The sequence below is a fragment of the Lichenostomus cassidix genome, chromosome 4 (assembly GCF_008360975.1).
Source record: "Lichenostomus cassidix isolate B80296 chromosome 4, HeHo_3.0, whole genome shotgun sequence".
Lineage (NCBI taxonomy): Eukaryota > Metazoa > Chordata > Aves > Passeriformes > Meliphagidae > Lichenostomus > Lichenostomus cassidix.
Genome location: NC_139484.1, coordinates 60,362,064 through 60,388,652, shown reverse-complemented (window position 1 = coordinate 60,388,652; position 26,589 = coordinate 60,362,064). Strand labels below are relative to the sequence as shown.

Below are 26,589 nucleotides of genomic sequence, written 5' to 3'. Positions count from 1 at the left end.
ATTAACAATATGACTATAGTTAAAGACAATAATTCTGTTTACATTGTATCATTCATGATTGGCCTTTTGACATTCTGCAATTAGAGAAGAACAAGACGTCAACAGAGAAAAGAACTGAAAGCAAAAAATAAATAATTACTGACAGACTCCCACGAAGCATTAGATCAAGCCAGTTTCATTTCATTTGGGATTTTTTTGGGAGGAAGTTCGGCGTTCAAATGATATAAATAGTTTTGCCATTACTTTTGATTGACACAAATGGTGCTGAAATGTTGAAAGTTCAGAGAGGCACATGCATTTAGATAGGTACTAAAGGAAATGTCACTGGAGTGTCTGTAAGGTCACAGACTAACTTTGCTGCTGAAATTCAAAACGATCTGCAAATAAAAGAGACCTGCAAATAGCACAAAAACTTCACGTGATTAATCTCACTTGGAGAAACACCCAGGGCAGTGTGTATGATGAGTGTTGGCTTTGCATCCCCAAAACCGCAGCAGATCATCTCAACAGGCTGCAGATGGAGCAGAAAAAGGAAGATGAGGCACATCTGAGCTCCTCAGGGCTATTTTGTCCTCACCTGGTGAAGTCTGTCATTTCCATCATGATCATGCACATCTGCTTGGCCAGCACGATGATGTCATTGCCACTGTCATCCCACTTGGCCACCTCTGCATCCAGCTTGCTCTTCTCTTGGTGGAATATCTCCACCTGCTCAGCAATCTTTGCCTTCTCCTCCTGGGGAAGCTGAGCCATGATAGCCTGGGGAAAAAACAGATGTTGGGCATGAAAAAGGGTAGGTGGAAACTGGATGTTTCCAGTGGTCTCAACAGTCTGAGATTTTTTTTGTGGGAGTTGAAGATGCCAAGCAAAATCTAGTAGGTATTTGATTTCTGTTAGGACAGGCAAAGCCAAATCCACAGCTTGTTTATAACTCTTCTTGCACTTTCAAGATGACAAAATTCATATTTATGATGTCATGATTATTCACCAGTTGACATAGGAGGATTGAATTCCTATTAAATCTTAATTATGAGGGAGAATAAAACGGGTGACATTTATGGGAAAAGGCAGACTGAATTGCTTTGTCTCCCCTAGTCTCATCCTCTGTCAGAAACAGAGGATTTCAGATTAACACAAACACTAAAATAAGCTATGACACACAAGACAATACATTTGAAGTGAATTTTAACAAACTTATCTTAATAATATTTAGTGTTCTAATTGCCTTTTGGAAGAGGTGCAAAAAGGCACTGAAAGGTTGATAGTGATCTGCCTCAGCACCAACAAAGAACAAAGTTCCCTGCCCCCTCCAAAGAAAAGAAAACCCTAAAAAATTATGATAATTACTTTAAAAAATCAAATGGACACTTCAAATAATGATTTCCAAGTTGAGCTACTATTTGGCTCTAGGGGTTCTGAAGACCACATTATGCATTTAATGGGGTGTGACACATATTTAAGTGTCATTACATTTTTTTCTTGTTTATGTCACTTTCAATCAGCTGAAGACTTTTTCTACATATTCTTAAAATGCTCTTGGCTTTTAAAAATCTGTAATTGACCTTTTCCAAAACTGAAATTAAAAAGGGTTATAAACAGTACATCAGAAAATGAGAAATTTGCAAGTTAATCAAATTAAAATTCAACCTGAGTTTTAATTAGGCCTTATCAATGTAACTCAGCAGTTTCAAATGTTAGCATAATAGTCTCAGCACAGAAAAATGCACTGTAAATCAGGCTAATAAATAAATAAATAAATATATGAAATGCACATAAAACACTAGAAGTGAGGTTAAGAGAATGTGATGGGAGTGGTAAAATTTGGGAAGTTGATGTGTATGACTTGCCTTGCTTTCTTTGAGTGGCAGCTTCACCTGAACACTCTTTAAACTGGTAAACAGTGTTTTAATATTTCTGTTTCAGCTGCTGATGTGCTTTAAAAGCAGCCATATCCTATAGCATACACAGCCCATAAATTCCAGTTTTATTTCTGCTGAAGACCAACACAGGTCTTTCTACTGAAACACTAACAGCTTTATGGAATAAGCATATTAAACAAATCCATTACATTCCACAAATAAAAATATTTTGCATCTTTTCCACCGAAAAGGTTCAGATAAGATACGATTCTGCTTAGCAGGCTCATCTCAATGAGTCACCCCAGACTGGGGACTGGGCAGCTTCTGCTTAGCATGTTTTCCTTTTAGTTTTTTATCATTTGTTGTTTCCTGTGCCATATTGCAATCTGTGTTATTCAGGAACTGTCTTTATGATATATTATGTTTATACAGTGTGTAGCTGATCAAAGCAGAAGGTTTTAAGAGCAGCAGTAATAATAACCACAGTAAATGTAATAGAATTTAAGACTCCTGAATTCCCAGGTGAACTCAATTCTTAGCAAAAATAAATTACTGCAGTCTTTGCTTGGGTTTTGGATCGAGAAAAGAAGACATGCTACCCAGTCCTAAATGTAACAAAAAAAAAAAAAAAAGAAGAAAAAGGCTGTGAAATTTGACAAAATACTCTGTACTGTATCTCATTTCTGTTACATCTGAGATTTGCTTTAGCAGTTAATTCTTTGAATATCTCAGACAGGACTTTATGCCCTTTAAAATATAAAAATCACTAGACATAGTCAACTACATCCAGAACAGAGTTCTGTCGTCATTCTCAGAGTAAGGTACCCAGGTATAATTCCACAATTCTTGGGACTGAATCGTTTTCCATGTCAAACCCTGGTCATCCATCTCTATTCATGTAGAGGATAATGAACATATAAGTTATGTCCTCAATATGCAAAGGCAACATTTTTTTGTCCTAGGGATGTTGTGATGAAAAAAGAGTTTTTCTGATACATGGTAGAATTTAGTTACCATCTATATTAAATATTTAGGGAAATTAATTTGGGAGAAAAAGAAATCTCTGCCCATTCCACTGGATCCATGCCTTGCATCTCTCCCATATCTCTGAGTAATCTTCTTTCAGATTTTTGTTAGTCTACTGTTTCTTTTCAGGGTGTAAAATCTTTGTGTCAAGCCCCAGCCTACAGCACTGAAAACTCCTCTGTCCTGGTCCTCTGAGCTTTCACAGAATCTTTGCCTGTTGGTATTTAGGTTCTCAGCCCTACAAATCCTCTTCCAAAATCCAAGGTAAAAAATCCCTGTTCCAGCTACCAGCTTTTGCTGCTGTTTGAGTGTGTGGGGAGGATGCTTCTCATTTAGTCCATTCCTTCACTTCTAGCACATCAGAATAAACCAGAATTGTGTGAAACAGCCATGAAAATCATTCAGATAATTCCCAGTTTCCCACTGGTTCTCTGCTGGAAAATGTTAAAAGGCTTTTCTTTAAAAAAAAAAAAAATCCTCTCCAGCCAAATATATTTCCATGATGCATTTTCCCCCAAAATTATATTGACTTTTTTTTTTTTAATTAATCTGAGCTGAGAAGCCTATTCAGTAGAAGGTAAACATTCATCAGAGGGTGGCATAATCCTAAGTGTTAACAGGAATATTCCTGAGTGTTAACAGACTTCACTTCCCCAGCACCTGTGACCCCTGAAGCACTCATCAGCTTAATTTGCAATCCCCATGCACAAGCTGAGGTCGCAAATCACAATGACTGGAGTTTATCATGATGTAATTACCCTGGTAAAATTACATTGACTCAGTAGCAAATATCTTCAATTACAATTAAATTACAGGGACTACTCAGTAGCTTAAACAGATCTTCTTGACAGGTTTGCACACTGGGAAACATGACTAATGTAAGATTTCTCTGGATACAGCACATGGTGCCCTGATGGGATTTTTTTTTTTATAAATTTGCTGACTACTCCCACGGTTTCAGCACATTCCAAACCTGCAAAACCTTCTCTTAGAGATCTAGCTGGAGCAAGCAGCTGATACTAGGCACCACTAAAGCCTCAAGATCATTCAATAAATGCTACTTAAATAGGTTTGACATGAAAAAAAACCTTCAACACCTCAGTCAGCCCCATCCCATCCTTTCCTGAATGACCCTGAGGACTGGAAATCACTGCCTTTGCTTTTTCAGGCAGAGTTGTTACTGGTTATTATCCAGACTGGAGGCTGTGGGGTTTATACTCACCCTTGCACTCTGGCCAGCAATGAGCTGGTCATCCTCAGTCTGGACGCTCGTTCTGCTGCGCACATCGTAATCCTCCTGCTCGAAGTCTGAGTCATCCTCCAGCTCCTCAGGGGTCTGCAGGGAGACAAAGCCATGGGGAGGAGATGACACAGCTTAAAAATGACACAGACCAAGTCCTGTGCACAGTGAGCTCTTATTTCACTAACTGCCCAGGAAATGCTGCTCTGCTCTCCTTTGAAATGAACTTGTCTGCCCCAGCAGTCAGGAACCGAAATTGCATTGTCTTAAAAAATTAAATTGTTTCAACCTTAGTTTTCTTTACAAATGGCATTTGTCATTACCTTGCCACAAGTTTTCTTGCTGCAATTTCTCTTAACTCTGTTAACATGATGAATGCAGTTCCAGGAACAAATATCCTTTGGAAGCACTAACAACCGGAACGCAGTATTGAAAAATAATGTCATTTCATATATAAATGGACACTAATACTATTATGTTACTGGAAGCTACATGTAATCTTCAAAAGAAAAAGTAAATACCTGGAAAAAAAACAACTAACATCCTGGAAGAAGAATTTATCAAGGCAAAGAAGAGATTTCCCATTGAAAGAAATTGCAAATGATGTCAACTGGTTTTGAAACAAATGTGAAATTTATAATCTGTGTAATCTTGTTAGTTCACATGGTTTTTTACACATACAGAGCTTTGGAATTTGACTCATCTCCTAACTGAAACCATATTGTCTCCACTGCTGGTGCTACAAATAACGTGAGGGTGTCTTGGAAGATTGATAAAATCAAGTTATGTATTTTCAGGCTTCAGATTGTTTAAAATGTTGGAGGGAGGGAGTAAAAAAAACCAAACCTGATGGAGCTGTTCATTTTGGGTTTTTCACCTAGCAAAAAAATTGGAGTAAAAAATGTCCTTATGTATATACAGGAAGAAATTCTAATTAAAATCACTAGTTAGTACCATATTTAATAAAGATGGTGCAAAAATAATGGGAGTCTTTAGAAAGAAGATTATATTCCATTTTATAATTGAACAGCATCTGGTACAACAGCCTGGCCATGAGTAACTTCTGTAGGTAAGATATATGACAATGGAAAAAAAAACCCACAGAAACTCTGCAGAGAAATCCTCACCTTACTGCACACCCATCACCCCCAGTATCAACCTGGAAGACAAAAACCCTACAGAAGAAATAATCCAGGCTGGCATTTCGTGCTTGGAGGCAACGTCAGGTTTTCTAGCAGAGGTGCTAATCACTGCCAGTTGTCATTACAGCTCTGTCTGGAGGATGCTCAGTCACCAGGAACGAGTCCAAACGCTCGAACGTAACGCAGAGGAGTCTTTTGGTGATATTTCTGTTCCAGCCTGGCTTCCAACACGAAGTGCACAGCACTGTTTGTAGCTGCACGGTGAAGTGCACAGGATGGGGAGAGTAAAACACAGCCATCTTCGTTTGACTTGGAAAGTATGAATTAAATACGTGTTTTGATGCCGAGTGCTGGAGGAAGAAATAACCAAGCGTGACAGTGTGGTAATGAACCTCGGTCTGCTTCTCTGGAGAGAGGCAGGTACAAGGAGTGTGTGTAACAGGATAGGCAGGAGAAGAAGTTTAGATGAAAAATGAATTTACCTTTTCTCTACTGTCACAGGTAAAAGAAAATGATTGGTACTCATCATTATAATGACCAACGGTCTTGTTTCCCAATTGCCTTTAATCCCTTTATTCTCTCTGCTCCGCTGCCCGAGGGCAGGATGTGACCTTAAAATCAGTCATGAGCAAAGGAGCTACAAAGAGAATCATTCAACTCCCTGAGCAAGAGTATGTTCTATCACAGGGCTCAGCTTTTCATCTGCCTAGGCTGTGCTGTTTAGAACAAGAACAGGGTGGAGAGCTTCAATAAACCAGCTGGCTCCTCCCCATCCTCCAAGTCCACTCAAGGAGACAGATTCACTGGTCATTGTAAAGCCCTTTCACACCTCAAATATCCTCCTCTTAGTTTCTTCTGTCTCCACTTTTATAAATGAGATTATAAAAGCTAATGTGCAGTCCTTTCCAAGTCTTTCATAGTCAGACTTGCAGTAAAGATGTAATATCCAAAATATTACATCTCACCACTGTAACCAGTAAGGACATGAAGCTGCCTCTTAAAAAAAATTCTGAATATTCTATGCAAGGACTTATTCTTGAAGAAACATCCAGAAAAGAAATGTATTGCTGTTACTGTCTGACATTCATAATCTTAAAATCTGTGGTCTTTCAGAGACTGAAATTTAATGGGTATAAATGTTGAACTTGGAGAAAGTGTAGTGCAAACCAAAAGGGCAAATAATGCAACTGTTAGCAATATACTACAAGCACGATACATCTTCCTATTTCCCCCTTGTACAAGTGGGACCTAATTCAAAATGGTCTTTCAGATCACTCTTTTTATGCTTTCAAGTGTGGTGAATTTAACACCTTTATTTTCTTCCCCAAATAGCTGCATTTTTCATTACAGTGAAGAAGTGGGGTTAACTTTTATCTCTATGCTGCCTTTTCAAACCCTTGCACCATTGCTTTGTTTTAGCTGATCCCCTGGAGATGAAGCCCATATAGAATTAGGTCTCCCTTTTGTTTAGACACAAAAATACAAAAATAAATATTATATTGAATTTCCTTGACTTCAAGACTTCTACTCTTAGCTAGGCCTTCTGAACATACCAGAACAACTCTAATTTTTGTGCACAACTAACAGGACCTTGATATTTAAAACCTTGTTTCCAAGACAACAGAGTCTGAAACTCCATTTATCTGAGCTGGAACACAGACAGACAGATTCTGTCTTGCAGACACCTGGACTTATGGTCACACAAATGTAGGAAACATGGATCTGAGACTGGAGACAGCTTCCAATCAAAGCTGACAACCACCAGTGGCAGGAGAAGCTAGAGTAATTTTCAAAACTAATAGATTTTATGAACTGATTGATTTCAGCAGAAAAATGGACCATTTTAATAATTTTTAATCTGTCTGTTTTGTAGCACAGGCCATTAGACTTACCAGGACTTTTTTTTTTTTTTCTTTAATACAGTATCTTTACTACACACAACATATTCTTCATTCATTCTTCTTCATAGTCTTCCTCCTAACTCGGAGGAAGTCTTCCTCCAAGAAAAGTAGATACTTTTCTTTTAAGATGCATGTTCTATTTCTAATGTGAATATGGTGACTTTCAACTTCCAGACATTGGAATTTTTTTTTTTTCTTTTTAATATCTCTCTGGCTGTTAGACTGAAGAGCTCGCTGTGAACAAAATATCTTCCATCTATGTATTTTTTTTTTATCTTTCATGACTGCAGTGTGAAAATATGAATGATACAAGTAATAAAATGGCATATATATGCAGATTTATAAATGCTATTTGTTTCATATTTCACCAACTCAAATGTACTTGATGAAGCTAGAAACCCCACTTTGCTATAGTGCTGCATGCACTTGAAAATTGTAAGAAGCAATTTTAAGAATTTCAGCTCTGTGAACAGCAAGTCAAGCTAACCTTGTAATGAAAGACTGAAGAGATGAAAAGATCCTACAATCTTAAAATTTCTTACAATGAAAATGCCCTGTAATTCTAAGAGAAAAGGAGAATAAAAGACAGACTTTACACTATGCTTTAATATCCAACTCCATGCTATTCTGTACATTTGTTTTGGTACAATTGCAGCCTGAGTGACTCAGGTGCAAGCAGCACTTGAGTGCCTCAGGCAGAGAACCTCTCTCCCTTGTTTGGTGATTTACAGTAAAATCTAACACTTCAAATTCAATCTGAGAAGCAGCAGGGACTCAAAGAGAACACTGGACCCCATAATACCCTTTGGAGATAGGATGCTTCAAAAGACAATGGGATTCTGCACCAAATCTAGTTTTCCGGAGGACCTGAAATGTTGCAGCACTTTGGATTTCACCACATTGAACTGTGTTTTGTGGGATGCCCACCACCAGGAAGACCAGAAGAAAAGGATCAAAGGATGCTGCTGGGATCCATGGAGTGGTAGTATATTCTAATTCATTAGTCACTCTCTTTCTCTCCCACCCTGCCCCTCTTTTTCTATTTCTTCCTATCCCTCTCTCTACTTCCCATTACTGTTAAATAAAATCCATACTATTGACTTTGGCATTTGGTCTTGTTTAAAACTTAATTTGGACAGAGGCATCTCTAGAATAATTTTAATAACTGGATCTGAACACTTGGTGCTGTGACCAGTGCCCTGGGGATCACATTTGGATCATATTGAGATCACATTCCAGTGCTCTACCACCCTCTGGGTGAAGAACCTTTTCCTGATATCCCTAAACCTCCTCTGACACAGCTCCAGCCGTTCCCTCAGATCCTAAATGCTCCCAGAGCACATTTTCCAGGATTGCCCCAAAGAATGAAGTTTATAAATGTTTAAAGTCTACTCTGAACATGAATTAAAACACAGCAAGATGGAACACCTGGATGTTGGCTCCAGCAGTGCTCCTACCTGATCCAAACCACTAACACTAAGGTGCCACTAAAAGAGAAGCTGCTAATGACAAAGGCTGTGCTTGAAAACACCGAGTTGGCCTTGGAGACACGTAAGTTAAGAGAAATGGTGCCATTGTGAGTCCTCCTGGCTGTGGAGAGAGTTTCTGGCCAACAACTGAGGGAATTTCATAAGCAGCTATGAAAACACAAAGTGTAATTTCATCCCTGCACTGAGATGGGAAACATGTCGGAATGAAGTTATTATTTTCTATTTTATTTCTAGGTTTGGTAATTATACTCTTAAATTCATTTATGGTGCTTCTTAACTTGTGGAAGAGATCTTTTTCTTCTGTATAGATAATAATAATAATCCTCAATGAAAAAATGAGTTTCCTTTCTCCTCCAGAAGGACAATAAATTCTCCCCGTTAGAAGAAAAAAGAAAAGAACAGAGACTATCCACCCTTTCCTTCAGCTTACTAAAAGTAACAATACCAACCAAAATTAATTTTAAAAGTGGCTTTATTTACTCTCTGGAATGAAGGAATCTTCTCAGAAAAATTCAATCTTTCACGGCTTGCACATGAACAATCACTGGCTGAACATAATTGTGTCAGATGCTCTAAGAAGTTTGCAAGGTTGGGCTTTTCTTTCTTTTTTGTAATTCTGAAAAAGTTTTACTACCTGAATTAAAGGGTGCATAATATTTCATAGATTATTCGATAGAAATATTCTAAAGAGTGTCTTTTATAGCCTCACCCTTTAATTATATATCCCATTTCAGAGTGAGATGTTCAGATGGGAATGTTAAAGAGTATCTCAAAGTGAAACTAATTTTGTTTTTCTACAGCAAATAAGGTTCTGATTCAGCAAACTCTGGTCTGTGTAAGCTTATATATGTGGATTTTTCCAGTTAACTCACAAGGATAATGAGTCCTTTTATGTGCTTTAGTTCTCTGCCTGGGTAAGGAGTTCTACACTGAGTTCCATAAATAGGTTAATTGTCTGAAGGCAAAAATAAATCTTCCTAATCTGGGCAAGCAGAATTCATTAACTCATATTGTAGAATGGATGGTAAGTAGTAGTGATACAATGGCAAAAGTAATTTGGGATTTTTCCAAGGAGACTGAGAAGACTGAGTGCTGATCAGCTCTGTAGTACACATAGGAGTCAGGCAGCAACAAAAGAAGTGAATGTCCCTCCAAAATTCAAAGTGTAAAAATAGAAACATCTCAGCAGGATGGACATCTCATGGCAAACTCCTGGGGATAACTCTGAGGTACAGGGAGGTGATGGAAGCCAGAACTATGTATAGGGGATGGGAAAGCCTGGGTCTATGGCAGCTCCCACTGATTATTGTGTCTATGACATAATCACAATTTAAAATTACTAGAAAATATTGGAGTACGCAAAGAATGGGTTCTTGTCCTCATAAAAGTTTGGAAGCTGCTGCTACAGACTAAGGAACTGGAAAATCAAAGGGAAAACAGAGATCCTTTACTATGCAGATCTTCCACTTCACAGAATCCCAGAATCATGGAATGGTTTGGGTTAGAAGAGACCTCAAAGACCATCTTGTTCCACCCCTGCCATGGCAGGGAAACCTTCCACTATCCCAGGTTGCTCCAAGCCCTGTCCAGCCTGGCCTTGGACACTTCCAGGGATCCAGGGGCAGCCACAGCTTCTCTGGGCAACCTGTGCCAGGGCCTCCCCACCCTCACAGGGAAGTAATTCAAAGATTTCCCTTTGTTCCCTCAAGAATTTCCCACCCCTTGCAGAAGAGTTGCCAATCTTCTGATGCTGCAAACCCAGAGAACAGGATGGGTTTGCCTCCATCACAAGTCATGTAATTCAGGCCACCTGGGATGAGCACTGGGTATGAGAATGGAACTTGTGTTTCGCAGTTATAAAATGAAGCCTGTCAAAAGCTGTTTCTGTAAATGTTAATACACAGTGACAGATGACTAAAATGGAGCTATTTTGGAATGTTCCAACTGCCTGAAGTCTTACATCAGTGCCATTATACACTCACGACCACAAGTGTGTGTTACCTGTTTGCTCAAAGGGATGAGTGATGTTTTAGCCCTGTTATTTGCTTCATAAATTCTCCCTATGATTTTCTCTGTGGCTTTACTTGTATGTTGCTTTCCTTATGGCAGATGCAAGGTATTTTGGGTTTCAAATAAGAGTTTCAGTTGCTGAAGAGATGTCCAAACCAGGTCTGGTTTGCTGTTTTTCTTTTTTAAATCTTTTCTGACTAAAGTGAAAAGCAACACACACCTACTCTCACAATAATTATGTTGTTCTGTGGTGTCTTTTATTTGTTTGTTTATTTTATTAAAATATGTCTAAGCAAATTGAATCAACTGGTTAGTCAACACTGAAATGACACATTTTTTACCTCAGTAAACATTCAAAACCATCCCTGCAGAGGTTCACTGGTGCAGAAAGATAATTTATTTATTCATTTAGATTTTAAACCAGACCTACCTCACATCCCAGGCAGCACACATACATTAGGAAAAAAACTCCAAATTAACAAAACAGCAAAAAATCTACACAAACTTTGAAGACCTTGGCAAATTAATGCTATTACTATGGAAACAGTAATGAAGTTTGGAAGTATTGGCAGTTGTGATCGAATCCTCTCCTAGCTGATTATCATATTAATTGTCGTTCATCTACTAAAGATTCATCTGTAGTAGATGTGGTTCATCTCTTTATGTACTAATTCTTTTGTTGCTGCACATACTTCTGTTTCACGCTTGTTTCAACGTCAAGCTTTTCTCTCTTATTACAACCCAAGGCTGATTCCAAGAAACTTTTCTATTTCTCTCATCCACCATATTGTAAATATCTACCTGTAAATCCCAGCCCTGCCTCCCCAGGAGCTTCACCTACCCTGATCATCAGCACGGCTTTCCTGATGTCCCGAACTCCGTCGTAAACCAGGCGGGAGGCGTCGATGAACTCGTTCTCCTCGAAGGGCTGGGGGACGTTGGCACTCAGAGCCTCGATGGCCACCTCCACTTGCTCAGCAAAACGTGGCATCACTGGGTTAAACACAAGGAGAGGCAGCATTAGAATCTCCTCTCCTGGATGTTTTTCCGTTGCTCTCAGGCGTGGATGATTTCCAGGGCACACAGCACATGCTGTCCCTGCAATTCCCAGGCACAGGGAGGATCCTGGATGGGTTTGTAGCCATCCTGCACTTGGAGGGCTCTGGACTTTACCTGACAGCATGAAAATAACTCTATATTCTCTCCTCCAATTGCACAGCAAAGAATAGAAAACTTTCTTTAAAAACTGTGATTTACTGACTTTTGAAAGGCTTAAAGATACCTGAGCAATCAGTAGAGTTCATTTAAAAGCTTTACAACCTGAAACAAGCAATATTTATATCAAGTGATCAAAGCAAACTGTAGCCACTGTGCCCACAGATTTACACAATTTACAGTCTAGCTTACACTAAATAATAATAATTTTATAAGGGACAAAATGCAAAATTAAGGACATTACTTTTGTGAAGACACCGAAATGAAACTTCTCTTTCTTCACTATCACAATGTGTATAACACAAAAAATAGCCATAGATATAGGTAGCAGTATTATAAAATGTTGTATGAACTTATTTAATATACAACTGATTTACTTTTGTTAATGGTTTCAGGGCATTTCTTGAAGTAGCAAGAGGCTTTTCTTCCAATTTCATAGAAGATTCCTTTGAAGGTATAATCACTTTCTGCACATCATGTTGGCAGGAAAAGAAATCTTTCTCAAGTCAGCCCTCTAACAACTTAAACCCGAATCCTACAGACATGAATATCATGTCCCACTGATTATAATACACCAAAATTACTGTATTAGTTTACTTCTCTTCAAAATTTTAACATTAATATTGCGGGACTGAGCTCATAGAGGAAAAATATAATCCATGTTGCATTAGAAAACTGGATAAAAAATCCAGTGGGATTAATTCTTAAGAATTTAAGGAACTTGGGCAAAGCTAAGATTTATAGATAGCCATTTTTTCATCATATTCACATCATTTTTATTCTAGCATATAGGTATCCAGATCATGTATCACTAACTTCACAATTTTGGCAATATAATTGAAAGAACAGGCAAAGATGATTCCTACATCAGTTGGTTGCCTTTTTGGTTTTTTCATAAAATATTACCTTTCTTGCCCATCTTTTCCCCAAACCCTATTTTTAATACACTTGTTGAATCCATGTGATTGAGTGCAAAGGGGAATTTCCAGTGCTATTTTCATCCAGGGCAGTGACAATCTTTCCTAGGAAGGAAACTTCCACTGTGGTAGCAAACCACATTTTCTTCCTGACTGAATGCTCTTAAATTAATTTTAATCATAATGAAAACTACATTTTATGCCTCTTACTTACTATCTGATTTAAAGTAAAACCACAAAAAAAACATGATTCAAGAATAGTTTACATTTTGAAGAATAAGTAGCAGCAACCACAAGCTCAAACTTTCTGTTTCTAGCATTTAAATATTATTAAATATTACACTGGATGCAAATGGGGAAACATTTCAAGGGATATAGTGATTCAAATCTTGTTTATAAATAACAATAAATAAATAAATGTATGCCCATGTTCACAGATGCAAGAACAGAGTTGTGTTTTCCATGCAGATAATGTTCAGTAAATTCCTAGGACAAACTGGAGAAACAGGAAAAATTGGCAGCAACAATAGACTTTAAAAAAGTAAACATAAACAAAACATTGCCAGGCAGAGGGGAAACATTTTAATTAGAAAAGCAGTTTGAGAGAGCTGGAAGTTTTGGAGAGAGCATTAATAAATGCATATATCAAATTACCTTAATTAATAGAACACTTGAAAGTGTAGTAGTAGACTAATATGATTGCATAAGGAAGTCTCTAGACTGAATATCAAAAAGCATTAAAAATATAATGAAAACAAGTAAAGCTAAAGAGAAATTGCTTTGGGTTATTGGGGTAAAACAAGTAAAACTAGAGATGCAAAAATGACAACATTAAAAAAAAAAGAGGATGTAAGGAATCCTAATATTTAGGGTTAAATTAAATTTAACCTTTAATTTCTGTCTAAAATTTCCTAACTAGCAGAGGTTGTCAGGTATTTGATATCATTATTAGTAGGTGCAACAGGCTTGAATCAGGAATGGGCAGTTTGAAGAACATTTACATAAACATAAGGAAATTTTTTTTTACATTTGTCCTCAAGTTAACAGAGCACAGTAAAATTTACCCTGTAGCTCTTAAGAAAATAATCAAAGCAATTCCTGAAAATTCTTTGAGAACTCAAGAAAAACAACAGCAGTGAAAATTCCAGGGATTTATCAAAAAATAAAGGCATGTGTCTGTTCTAGATGAATGTATGTAATCCTTATATAAAGGTTCATATGAAGGTAGAAAGGAAAGGAATTAGGATTTATAACATATTCAACATAATTTCAGTATCCAGAAATAAAATTAAACATGACATCAAGCAATTAATGTTTAATTATCTGTAAATCATCAGCAGATGCTGGACAGGCAACAGATTGGTGGCAGTAAGTTGCACCAGGATTTTCCAATATTTCCCTTGGCAGGGCAGTGTCAGTGGCAGTGGGAGGCAGAGATGACCCAGCTGGACTTTGGGAGATCTTTGTGGCCACATGTGCCATTCTTAGAATAAAACAAGGGAAATTTAAATTAAATGGTTGCAAGGTGGGAAGTTACATTTTATTTATTCATATTCCTGAACATGAGGTGTTCATTCCTGTCCACATTTATTACCTCCACTGGGTGTGGAAGCTTCTCCCATCAATTCTGATTTTGCAGACCTGGCTATAATTCAGTCCCTAATTTACATTACTACGCATGAACATTATCTGCTGTTTCAAAATGGAAATAGATATTAAACTACTTTATGAATTGCTTGCTTGCCAATCGTATTTTTACATCAGTGCTCACTTTTGATTAGACAAGCAAGAAAAAAAAAAAGCTTTAATAAGGTGCTATTACTTATTGCTTCTCTAAGCACATGCTGTCATTTATTGCAGCGAAGTTTTTGAAAACTGAAAATTGAGAATTGTATTATTCTCCAGTTAAGGTTATTGAACTCCATGCCAAAAAACCTCCAGTCTTTCTCCTCTATCAGTAACCACACAAAGAAGGATATTCCTATGGCAAAGGTGAAAGAACAAGAGAAATTCAGGCAAAGGTGTGAATTCATATCTGGAATTAAAACTTGCAAATGCATCAGACAGAGAATGATTCATATATTATGCACAGAGAGATTGACTATAAATTTTAGATTCAGAAGCAAATCAATACTTCTGGGGAAAAATTAAACATTGGTTTCTTAGTCTGAGCTGAGGCCTTGAAAACACTTATAGGCTTAGGCTGAAAAATGGGCTCCATTAACATCTCTGAGCTTAACTACATGAATTAATTAGGCACCTGCATAAATGTTGACAGAATCAGGTCCCAAGCTAATAGCAACATTTCTAATTCACTGACTTGGTCATTCCAATGAAATAAAGATTTTAAAGTGGGTGAGTTTCCAATGGCACTGAAAGCAAGACCACAGCCAACAAAATTTAGGTTGAATGGCTGCTGGAGAAAAACTGGGAATCAGCAAAGTTCAAATTACTTCCATTTTATCAACTGATTAATTCTTTTAAATTATACTTTTTTTTTTGCTATCAGCATAATAGAAAACCAGCACATCACCATGTGTGAATTCAGGCCTTGATCAAACTGGTATTTTTTTGTGAGCCACCCTGTTCCACAAAGAAAATATTTTCTCTAAAGCCCTTCTGGTTTTTCTCCCACCCACCCCTATCTCCTACATATTAAAACTATCACGTAATTACCAGTTTTCTAAAAATATATTCCCTATTGACTTTTTCTCCTATGGCAATCAGTTTGTACTGCAATTTTTGTACTTGAAAACATCATTGAAGATTTTGTTTAGTGATATGGGAACAATAACATCCCTGACAGACAGGGAAATGTTAGGTTACATAATAAAATTATTGAGATAAAAATTTTAAAATGTCTGGGCGTTCTTGTTCATAGCATTAGAACAAAAAGTTTCATTAATATGCAAGATTAAATGAATGCCTTGCTGATTTATTGGACTTTTATGGCCTTATTATTTAGGAACTTTAATTCCTCAGAATCTTAAGTAGTTGTGAATGTTCAGAAATGTAGAAAGGGATAATTAAGACACAAAAAAAAGCAATAAAGGTCAAGGACCCTCCAGGTGCATGGGTTTCTAATTCTTAGTAACATCAATAGCAGTCAGGAAATTTGGTCTGGTTTTGTGGGTAAGATTATTCAAGAATGACATGGCAGTCCAAAGGTTTAGACTCTACACTGCGAAGAGTTCCAGGATCCCTGAAAATGTCTGTGCTTCTCTGAAACATCAGAGTTGTTTGTGTCACTTAAGTCAAGAAAATCATCTAGAATGACTGGCAATGATTGCAAACTAAAGATTATCAGGGAGACTGAAAATAAAAAAACCCATTAATAACCCATTAAATTACCCAAAAAAAAAAAAAAAGAAAGAGAGAAAAAGATGCTCTGTTAGAAAAAAAGCTCAGCAATTATCCAGATTTAAGAAGTTTTAGTATAAAAAATTCAAAAAGTTATAGTTTAAAAATTTCCGGGCTCTGGATGAATTTTCTTCTGATGTGGTTTTTTTAAAATTAATTTTTAAAAAATAATTCATTAATTTACGTAACTGAAGAAAGAATGCAATCTACTGGGAAGTTTAAGTATTTAAAATAGGTATTTAAAAGATAATTCCTAAGGTATATCTGACATCCTCTGTCAAAGACAGCACAGCTTCTTGGTTTCATTTGAAGGATGAATAAGGAATGAAACATGGTATCTTATTTAGCTTGCAGTATTTGTCAAAATCTGTTTTGATAAGAACTGTACATTCCTTATCAGAAGATTCTAAATATTTCACAAAATGTTTTTAAGTCCTGGTCTCATATAATACAATTTACATTTCAGCAATGACTATTATATTGTTAATTAAAAAAAAAAAAGCTTTATAAAAGTCTATGGGAATATTACATAATGTATGATAGAACCATAGAATTATTGAGGTTGGAAAAGATCCCTCATATCATCAATCTCAGCCATTTCCCCAGCACTGCCAAGGCCACCACTGACCATGTCCCCAGGTGCCACATCCACGTGGCTTTTAAATCCCTCCAGGGATGGGGACTCCAATACTGCCCTGGGCAGCTGTGCCAAGGCTGGACAAACCTTTGGGTGAAGAAAACTTTCCCTGGTGTCCAATCTAAACCTCCCCTGGCCCAGCCTGAGGCTGTTCCCTCTCCTCCTGTCCCTGTTCCCTGGAGCACAGCCTGACCCCCCAGCTGTCCCCTCCTGTCAGGAGTTGTGCAGAGCCACAAGGTGCCCCCGAGCTCCTTTTCTCCAGGCTGATCTCCTTTCCCAGCTCCCTCAGCCTCTCCTGCTGCTCCTGCCCTTTCCCCATCTCTGTTTTGGGTATCAAACCCTGTGTGTCTCACACTCAGGAAACAGGAAAAACAAAATGAGGGCAGAATGCTATAGCACAGAAAAGGATGAAACATCACTGTCCAATGCACAAGAGCATCTTTTCCCTTCATGCTATTTACTGATTCACTTTTCCCCCAATGAAATGGTTAAAAGTCAGGTGTAAAATAATGAATATGCAGTTTGCAGTGAACACAAGACTTTCAGGAAGAATCAGCTCTCACTGCCAAACACTGATTTAGCCATGGGCCATAAAAACAATGTTCCCAGGCCTCTTTGAATTTATGGCCAAGTCCTGACCCTTTGGCCCATTTGTGTTAAGTCTTCTGGCACTTCACAGAAGGCTCCACCTTCATCTGTGGGTTTATGCAACCAGGCAGATTGACATGGGAATGGGACAAATGGATTTGCTCATGTGCAGTGCAGATGAGATGGACATTACAGAAATTAATGGGAGCTTTGTCACCAAGTTGTCCTAGGTTACAATACAGATGTGTTTATTATTCTATTACCACCAGCTGTGGGGCATTAGCTGTTATCTCCTGCTGTGACTCACCCCTGATAACAGACAATGAGCATCAAGAACCAACTGCATGACTCATGGAATTATCTCATCCTATTGGGAGATGCTCCACCCAGGAGGGAGGAGCCAAGCATTCCCACCTGGATATAACCTGGCTTGGAACTGCCCAAGGCAGCCCTGTCTGCTGGGTTCCCAGAGGACAAGAGCTGCCACTGGACCTTCAGGAGGAGAGCAGACCTTCCACAGGATCACTGCTTCAACTGAACTACTTCACTTGGACTGCTCCCACTACCTTGACCAACAGGGTGTCAGGTTGTATCTGACTCTGTCAGTGGTTTTCTTGCATTATTACATTTATTTTTAGTTTTCCTATTAAATTATAATCCTGATTTGTGCTCTCCCACTGGTTTGTTTTCAAACTAATACACAAGTGTTGGGAGATGGGGACAGACAAACAAGAGGGAAAAACACACCTTCAAACTTTCTCCTGACTGAACTGCCATTCACAGAAAGATAAATGTCAGAGAGAAGCCAGGAAAGTGTTGTTTGCCTCCTGACCAGCACAGGAGGCCATTGATTAAGGACAGGTACATGACAAAGTGGACAGGGAAGGACAACAAATGTCAGCTGCAAGGACACTTGGGTCACACCAGTTTCACATGTCTCACTTTCCTGTCAACCTGTGCAAGGCTACACACAGTGAGCACCCAAAAATATTTTTCCTGCAAAACAGATCTCCCTTCAGGTTAGTATTTCAAATAAAAGCAAACTCTTCAGCAAATCCCCTCAAGAAAGCAGTCTCATGCTGTTGGACACCAAGTGGGTTATGTAAAAAGCAAACCACCCTTCCTGGCTCAGTTTTGAGTTTGTGTATCTCTATATGTAGGTGTGTGTAGGCAAGGAAAGCCAGTGCTTTTATTTAAAAACATTATTGTACAATTCACACTTGTATTCACAAAACATTCTGTTGGAGCTGGTGGAGGGATATTCACTCCATTTCTCTGCCTGTATTTTCTAGACTTGGCAAATTTCTTTCTATCTCCACCACCACCCTCTTTATTTTAAAAAATGGCTTTTAGGAACACGAAGTGTTTTTGGGAACAGATTGGAGCAGCTACTAAATAATAACCATTTGTGAAAATGGGCATTTCTATTATATTAACAAACTATTCATTATATAAGGTGTCTGGCACATCCAAAATAGATAATCATAGTATTTTCTAAACTCTCACTGACTTAATTTGCATCTAAATCTTGAATTTTCTTTGATTACGTAATCCTTATCTTGACCGTCTTCCATTTCTGGAAGATCTTTAGGTTGTGAAGAACAAAGTGGAGAAGTCTACTTGGAATATTCAGTTAATATCTTCCAATAAACACAGCCTAACACCCTCAGCACTGATGTGAGTGCTGTTGTGCATGGGAAAAGTAGCATTTCTCAGCTGTCCATTACAATGCCACAGTTTTTTCTGAGAGGATGAATTAGCTCAGAACCTTCCCGTCAATGTAGATAATATAGATTTAATTGTTCCATTTACTTAGAGAAATTAAAATCACTTTTAGTCTTGTCTTTCTCTCCCAACCAGCCAAAACAGAATATTCCTTTTGGCAAATTTTGCAGCTGCCTATTCACCTGTGAATACACTGTAAACCAACTACAGTGCTGACCCTGAAGCATGACAAGATTTCCCTTTCTGCCTGCTGGGAGATGATCACTTGTGCTTTGCTTATGCCTTGTCACCAGCTCTTCATCCATCAAAGCCCTTAACATTCACCCCATGGTCACCCATTTCCCAAACAGCTGTGTGCAGGATGTTAGGAAAAACCTTTGAAAAGCTAAGTCAATTATGTTATATTCTCTTTCAGTACTGAATTCTATTTCTAAAATCTAAATGTGCAGAGAAAAGAAATAGAATTGCAGCTTTGAGCCACAGTGATCATTTATTCATCTCGTATATTTCATTTAATTGTTTTATAATGCATTTTGTATGATTTCTTAGCGTATTCCTCTGTAGACTGATCATAGTCTCTCTGATTAAAAATCCTTTGGATCAAACCAAGCAAAATGTACAACAATCTTGGGTGTTCTCTGGTCCTTTTGTAAAATAATGGTACTTTTCTTTAATAATGCATTAAATTTTTTTTCGGTGGTGACACCTTGACCTTTGGATTCCAGTTTAGCAAAACTTTAAAGAAAATGCTACAGCACTTTGCAGAATAAAAGTCATAATTTGACCAAAACTCCTGGATAAATGATCTCATGTTCTCAGGATGATGATACCTGTAAGTTTTACTATAACTACCTGAACTCCCATAAAACATGAATTTAACATCATTTATTTTTTAAATAGGCTCCATTTCGCATCTTTTAGCTCTCTCTCAGATTCAATATGGGGATTTTTTTGATTACAGCTATGCTTAAATTCATCTTCTTGCTTCTACATTTTGTTTCCCTTCATATCACTGCTGAAAAATCCATCTTTCCCACATTTTAGTATTAGCTTTGATAACATCATCGAGCTGCCTTTTCCTAGTGATAAATATCTTTAAAGTTTGCCCTACTCACACTGATAAAACTCTCACAGGCTTATTGCTGAATTGCCAGTAGTGTTGATTTTCAACTTTAGTCCATTCTGATAAAGACAAAATAAAAAAAAAATTGTGTCAAAACAGAAGTCGGAGTGACCTACTTAAAACCAGCGAGTTACAAAGTTAGTGGGATATTTTTAAAACATGCTAAAAGCTGAAACTCAAATTTCTGGTGCGAATCAGACGATTTCAAATTTCCAATGTCCTTCACAGGAGTAACCCAAGTAGTGTGGTACTTGCTGTTCCAGGATGGTTTCCAGACATCCCAGTGCAAACCAAAGCAAAAAAGAAAAAAAATTGTTGGGAAGTTTTCACAGCCCTTCCAAGCAGTTCTACTCCTACTTGTGCTGCTCTTTTTGCTTCCATTTCCCATTCGCTTCCTTTCATCACAACCCTGCAAGGTCTACTCCAGTTTTCCCAGCTTGAATTCAACCCTCTTGACCTTTCAAGAATATCACAGCTTTTGCTCCTTTCTGAACCTCAAAAATCTTGAAAAATACTATCTGGCCTCATTGCCTCTTCCTTGATTTCCTTCAAGGGACAATTCTTGTTACTTGTTCATTAATGTAGGCTTCTTCCCTTCAGTTTTTACAGCTTCTGAATGATTGCAGAGCAGATTTGAGTCTCCTCCTTGTTGAAGGCAATGGGACACTCTCAGTTGGCTTTGGTCACTCAGGTACTGAGCAAAATGAGATCTCAATATTCAAACAGAAATTCTGCTCTGTTTTCTCTTATTCCCTTACATTTTGCTTTTATCCTTACTTTTACCTTATTCTTTCTTCTCTTTTCCTTTCCACCCTTCTCTCCTTCCCCCTCACCTTGGACAACTTGTAATAGGATAATTTCAGTGTTTTCTACAAATCTGAATACCAATATGACATTTAAGAGAGGCCCCCAGGAAAAAACCCTGAACTGAACAAAAAAAAACCCACAAAGAAACAACAAAAAACCAACTCATAACCAAAAAATTAACCAAAAAAATTGAACCTTGGAACCGTTCAGGTTCACTCCTGCACACAAATAACTAAATCCACTAAAATCTATGAGTTTGGTGTTTGTTTTCAGCAAGCCTCATCGACTCTGTGGTTTTATAGGTTTCATCTTGGATTTATAAGAAAATCAGCAAGCGAGAGCTAAGTTTTTGTTATGGAAACTTGTTCTGTTTTTAAAGGAAAATGAAAGTACCCAATTTGAAAAGGACATTAACCAGTCTGTCACTCCCTAATACTGCTGTCAGAGATAAGAATTCAGCCTCTACCACGTACTCAGCTTTAAAGGCAGTTGGTTAGACAAGCACAGGCAGTAAAGCACTGAAGCACTAAAAAACCCACCCCATATATCCCAAAGGCTGTAAATGAAAACAAAAAACAAATAAAACTTGGAGATGAGGCTGGTTCTTAAAGCAATGTTTGCAATTTCCATTTCTCAGAACCTATTAATATAATTTTCATTAGAGATTAATTTTCTCCCCCCTAAACAAAAACATAAGCAAGGTGTTTGTCTTTCCAAAACACTATATCCATATTTCTCCACTGTGGATCCAACCCAATGCTCACAGAACACAGTGAAATCTCTGGAAAAAGTGGCTTAACAGAGGCTTTCCTTTCCTGAGCTGACAGTTAAAAGTAAGTAATAATTCTAAGAGAAAGGTAATGTGCTTATTTCCCTTCCATTATCATTTAACTAAGATCTTCCCAGTTTCCGAAATAACTTTAAAATTAAATTAATGACAATTAAAAAAATAAAAAAGGAATAAAGATGAAAACAGTGAGATGTTCATGACTGGGTTTCTCGTAGAGATTTTGATGTGCACATCTGTGGGTGGAACCTGAATCCAAATAAATCACTGGCATCATTCTTGAGTGTTTCATAAAATCTGCACAGGAGCTTCAAGGTGATGAATTGAAAGAATATAGGAATACATGCATGGATCCACAGGTATCCAGACCATGGAATAACTGAGGCTGGAAAAAGCCCCTAAGAGCATTGAGTCCAACCATTCCCCAGCACCACCAGGTTCACCATTAAACTGTCCCCAAGTGCCACATCCACAGCTTTTTGAACACTTCCAAGGATGGTGATTCCAGGGTGACACAAGGGGGTCTAAATTCCATTTTAACCACTTTATCCTAAAGTGATGAAATGAGTCAGTAATTTCTACTTTTTTTAATCACAGAGAAATCATAATCAATGCCTTTGTAAATGGCCTGAAAAGCTGCAGATAGAAACTGTGCTCTAATATTAATGATCCACATTCACAACTGGCAGAAATTGTTTAAGCTTCATCAGCTTCATTGAATTTGGGCTCATTCTGTCTCCTGAACTACTGCTACACAATTTGTGTATGATATAAAGTTCTTAATATTGTAAACATAATTTTAATTTTTTTTTTAATACCCACAAGTTTACTTACACTTTACAAAATAAAAAGTAGTAATTTTGAATTTGAGGAACAGAGACTTGTTCTTAACTATTGAATCCCAGCATTAACTCATTGAAGTTGTCAAGATGCACTCAATCCAGCGTTTATAGCAGTTAATTGTAATTCAGATTATATTAAAAAGTGAATTAAATTTGGAATAAAAGTATTTACTGTGCATATTATGGAGGTATACAATGGCATTGCCCATTGAAAAATCTTTAATGAAAAATTTATAGAATGTTGGGTCACAGATTTTAGCTCAGTAAAAACCCTGAATATACATTTTGTTTTGCTTAATAAAGAAATCTTAACTGTAGGAAGCATTCTTCATAGCCCCTCCTTGACCAAAAGATGACTTCAACACAGGAGTGCAACAAAATATTTTACCATATCCACACAAACAGATTATCTTCCTTCTGTGAATTCATAATACCAATAAATAAGCTTTTAAAAAGAAGCTAAATTTACAATACGTATTCCACTGATCTTTTGTTGGGTAGTAAAAAACAGGCTGACATTAAGCTGAGGCTGCACAAGTAGTAAAATCATCCCAAAATCAGGTTTTTTAGCTCATTTTTTCGACTTCTGTTCTCAAACCAAACACAAAGACGGCAGGGCTACAATGGTTTTTGCTTTTCCATCTCACAGAGCAATTCCTGGGTTTTCAGTCTGAAAGTTTAAAATAATCTTCATGGTTTTAAAGCCCAGATGGAGACGTGCAATCAGGCAGGGGAGGATCAGCTCAGACATTTCCAGACAATTCATGCATCTCTGTCCTACCTGAGCATCTGATCAGCAAGTAGAGACTCAGTCTGTGAAGTCCATGAAATTTAGAGCTTCATTCACCCAAAACCACTGCTTTAGGATGAGAGCACTTGGTAGCACTGCCTGCACTGAATTATTGAGATGCACACAGCAACACAGAGTGCTGATATAAAGGGCTTTAAAATGAGCAGCACAGACCTGTAATCACCTACACTGAGATGGATCCAATCCCCGCTCTGGCAAGGCAAAAACAGATTGAAAAAAAAAAAAGGAATATTTTTCCCCAATCTATCAATCCAGTAGACTTTTCTACTTTTATATAATCAACATATTTTATACAATCTAGCAAACTTTTATATTTTTTCAAATCAGGTGGTACATTTTCAGTTGCTTATATGTATTTTTCAATGGAAAGTTGTTTTGTTTAGCAACACTTCAGTCATCAACAACTACATTCACCTGCATAGACCAAAGAGTAATGTTTGCAATGATTTTCTGGAGACACATAATACATAATCAACCAACTGAGAAGAAAGGGCTGTGTATTATTTATAAAAATCATAGAAACTTTGATGTAGTGGCCTAGTCTTGATGCATTACTGCATCTCTTCTTTTATATGGCTGTTGTCAGTATGACTTCTGCAACAGCACTGAGTAGAGAATAAAAAAAACACTCATGGCCATGAATTTATTTGTTTATATCTTGCTTTCAAGCACAGATGTCTCTCTGAGTTACAGATCTCCGAGAATTAACCGAAAGCTTTACTTGACGAAATAACGAGCATTTCAATAAATCCTTCAGCATTTCAACAAACTCACCAGTTTCAGAGAGCAGTTTGGTGGCTTCCAGCACCTTCTCAGTGTAAACCCCAGTCTCGTAGTTCTCCATCTCCGCGTTGATGATGTGGATGACTCTGGCTGCGCGGCCCCGGATGGCACCCGCCGTTCTGTCCAGGGTGTCCACATCCCCCTCTTGCAGGGCAATCACACACTTGTTCACATCTTCCAGGATGTGGTTTTCTGCAATTCAGGGAGAAAATGCAGCTTGTTTCATTTCATTCTTCCTCATGGCAAAGCTTATTGACTTGGGCAAATGGCAGTATGGTATAGAATTGTTATTTATCTTTATCCAGCTCTGCAAAACGAAAGCCCTTCTGTGATATTGTCACATGAAAATAAAAATTTGTGTGATATTTATCTTTAGTAGGGACTGGGCTACATCATCTCACCTCTACTGTGAGTACCAACCTGTAATTCCTTGAAAACCAGTCACATTAGTTTGAAACATCACACTGAATTTTACCATAATGAAATTGTAAATAAAATGAATGCAAAAAGGAAAGCAGTCAAATATTTTGCAGATTCTCTAATAAACAGTAGGGCAATTTTCTGAGCATGAATTCACACTCTTCCATAAATGTTTAATATGTTTGGCTCATTTTTGCCTAAATAAGTCAGTAAAGAAAAGAAATCACATTGAAAGTACAACAGCAAATGGTCCTTGTAGGTAGCAGAGAACTGGGCAGGAACAGTTCACCTCCATCACTCCATCTATGCCAGAGAATAAACTGGGAATTTCTAAAAACACACAGAACAATTACATGTGACTGTGCATATTCTGAAGCAAGAGTTGACAACAGTGATCTGCTCAGAGGAGATGACTGATATCAAGTATCTTTATTGGATTCTTGGGAGATGCACTGTTATTTTTGTGGCTCTGAACCAAGCCATCTACTCTCACATGCTGCAGTATCTTCATTTCTGTAGTATTCTCACACACAAATTATGTCAAAGGATGAAGAAGATTTGGACTAGGACTGGTATTATTTCCCTGCAGTCAGTAGAGTCAAAAACGGTTTTAGTAAAATCACAACTGTATTTCTTATTTGACCAAACTCAGTCTGAGAAACTGAGTGACTCTAAACAGCAACTTGTTTTTCTGCTAGAGACACCTCTCAACTGAAAATGAAATGCTGTTCTTTGTAGTAATAGTAAAACAGAATGAATCAGTTCAACGACTGCTTTTTGTTAATTATCCTTGGCCACTAAAAAGAGTGACTCACTGATCTTCACCATTAAAAATTCCAAGGCTGCATCATTTGAGGGTTTCAGAAATGTTTTACATGATATCAAATTTTACACTGCAACAACTCTGGATGGAAACTGAAAGTCCCCTGAGCTGTGAATCTGAGTAACTTGCAAGGCAAAATACTTTGTTTAAAACACTGAACACTCAGAATGAAAAAGCAATGCTTTGTTGTAATTTTTCTTCACTATTTCCATTTCACCATCACCGATTGCTTTTACCATGGCATAACCAAATTTTGCCCAACAAGAAGAAATACAGATTTGAACAGACAGTGCATTTGGAATAGAAATTATTAAAATTATGGTCAGCTTTCTTCTGGTAGCCACCATATTATTAAAACATACCATGAAATGTGACAGTCAATATGAAGAGGAGGAGGTGTCATTTCAGGAGGCACATTTAACCAGATAGTGGCATTTTGAATGCTTGGCTGGTTAAACATCCAAAAATAAAACTACCCTGTGTAAGCTGAGGCTTCCAAGCTTACAGCAAGAGCAACAGGCTTTCTGGATACATGGCCTGTTTTCTCACATTTAATAGAGATGTCTGTGGACAATATTAGAACAAAGAAATCTAAAGTCAACAAAAATAATACTTCTCAGCTGCCTTGGAAAGTCTGGATCTAAGTCAAGACTATGTCAGAAGGAAATATGATTTGAGAAAAAGAAATTAAAAACTCCACCATCCATTCGAATGATCTCTGGTTTATGGATACAAGCACCTGGACTAAGAAAAGTCCTCAAAGAAAGAAGAAAATGGCCATTTGAGCCAGTTTTGCAGCTCTGGCACATGGACTGGGTCTGCACTTTACAGTCTTCCCTTTCCCTGTAGAACTTGTTCTTCTGAAAAGCGTTTGTCAGCTTCAAATCTCACACAAGAATCAATGTAAGTACACTTCTATTCAGAGAATTCATTTTCCTTTTCTTGACATGACTTGTAGTAAACACTCACAGGGCTGTTGAACAGTGGAGTGTAATTAACTAAACCAAACTATTTCCCTGTTAATAAGAGTAGCAGGATACAACCAAACAGAATAAAGAGGGCATTAAAAGAAAAGCAAAGGTT

General features: G+C 37.6%; 1 protein-coding gene across 2 annotated transcripts in view; it reads right to left on the bottom strand.

Annotated features, from left to right (window-relative positions):
* The window catches only part of CTNNA2 (catenin alpha 2), a 448,404-nt gene that overhangs the window by 32,347 nt on the left and 389,468 nt on the right, over positions 1–26,589 (bottom strand). For both annotated transcript variants that reach the window (XM_085059503.1, XM_085059504.1), the window contains exons 12-15: positions 24,255–24,455; positions 11,510–11,661; positions 4,108–4,221; positions 578–759 (exon numbers count right to left, since the gene is read on the bottom strand). In XM_085059503.1, the coding sequence (XP_084915629.1) occupies positions 578–759; positions 4,108–4,221; positions 11,510–11,661; positions 24,255–24,455 (649 nt within the window). The remainder of the gene's footprint in view (positions 1–577; positions 760–4,107; positions 4,222–11,509; positions 11,662–24,254; positions 24,456–26,589) is intronic.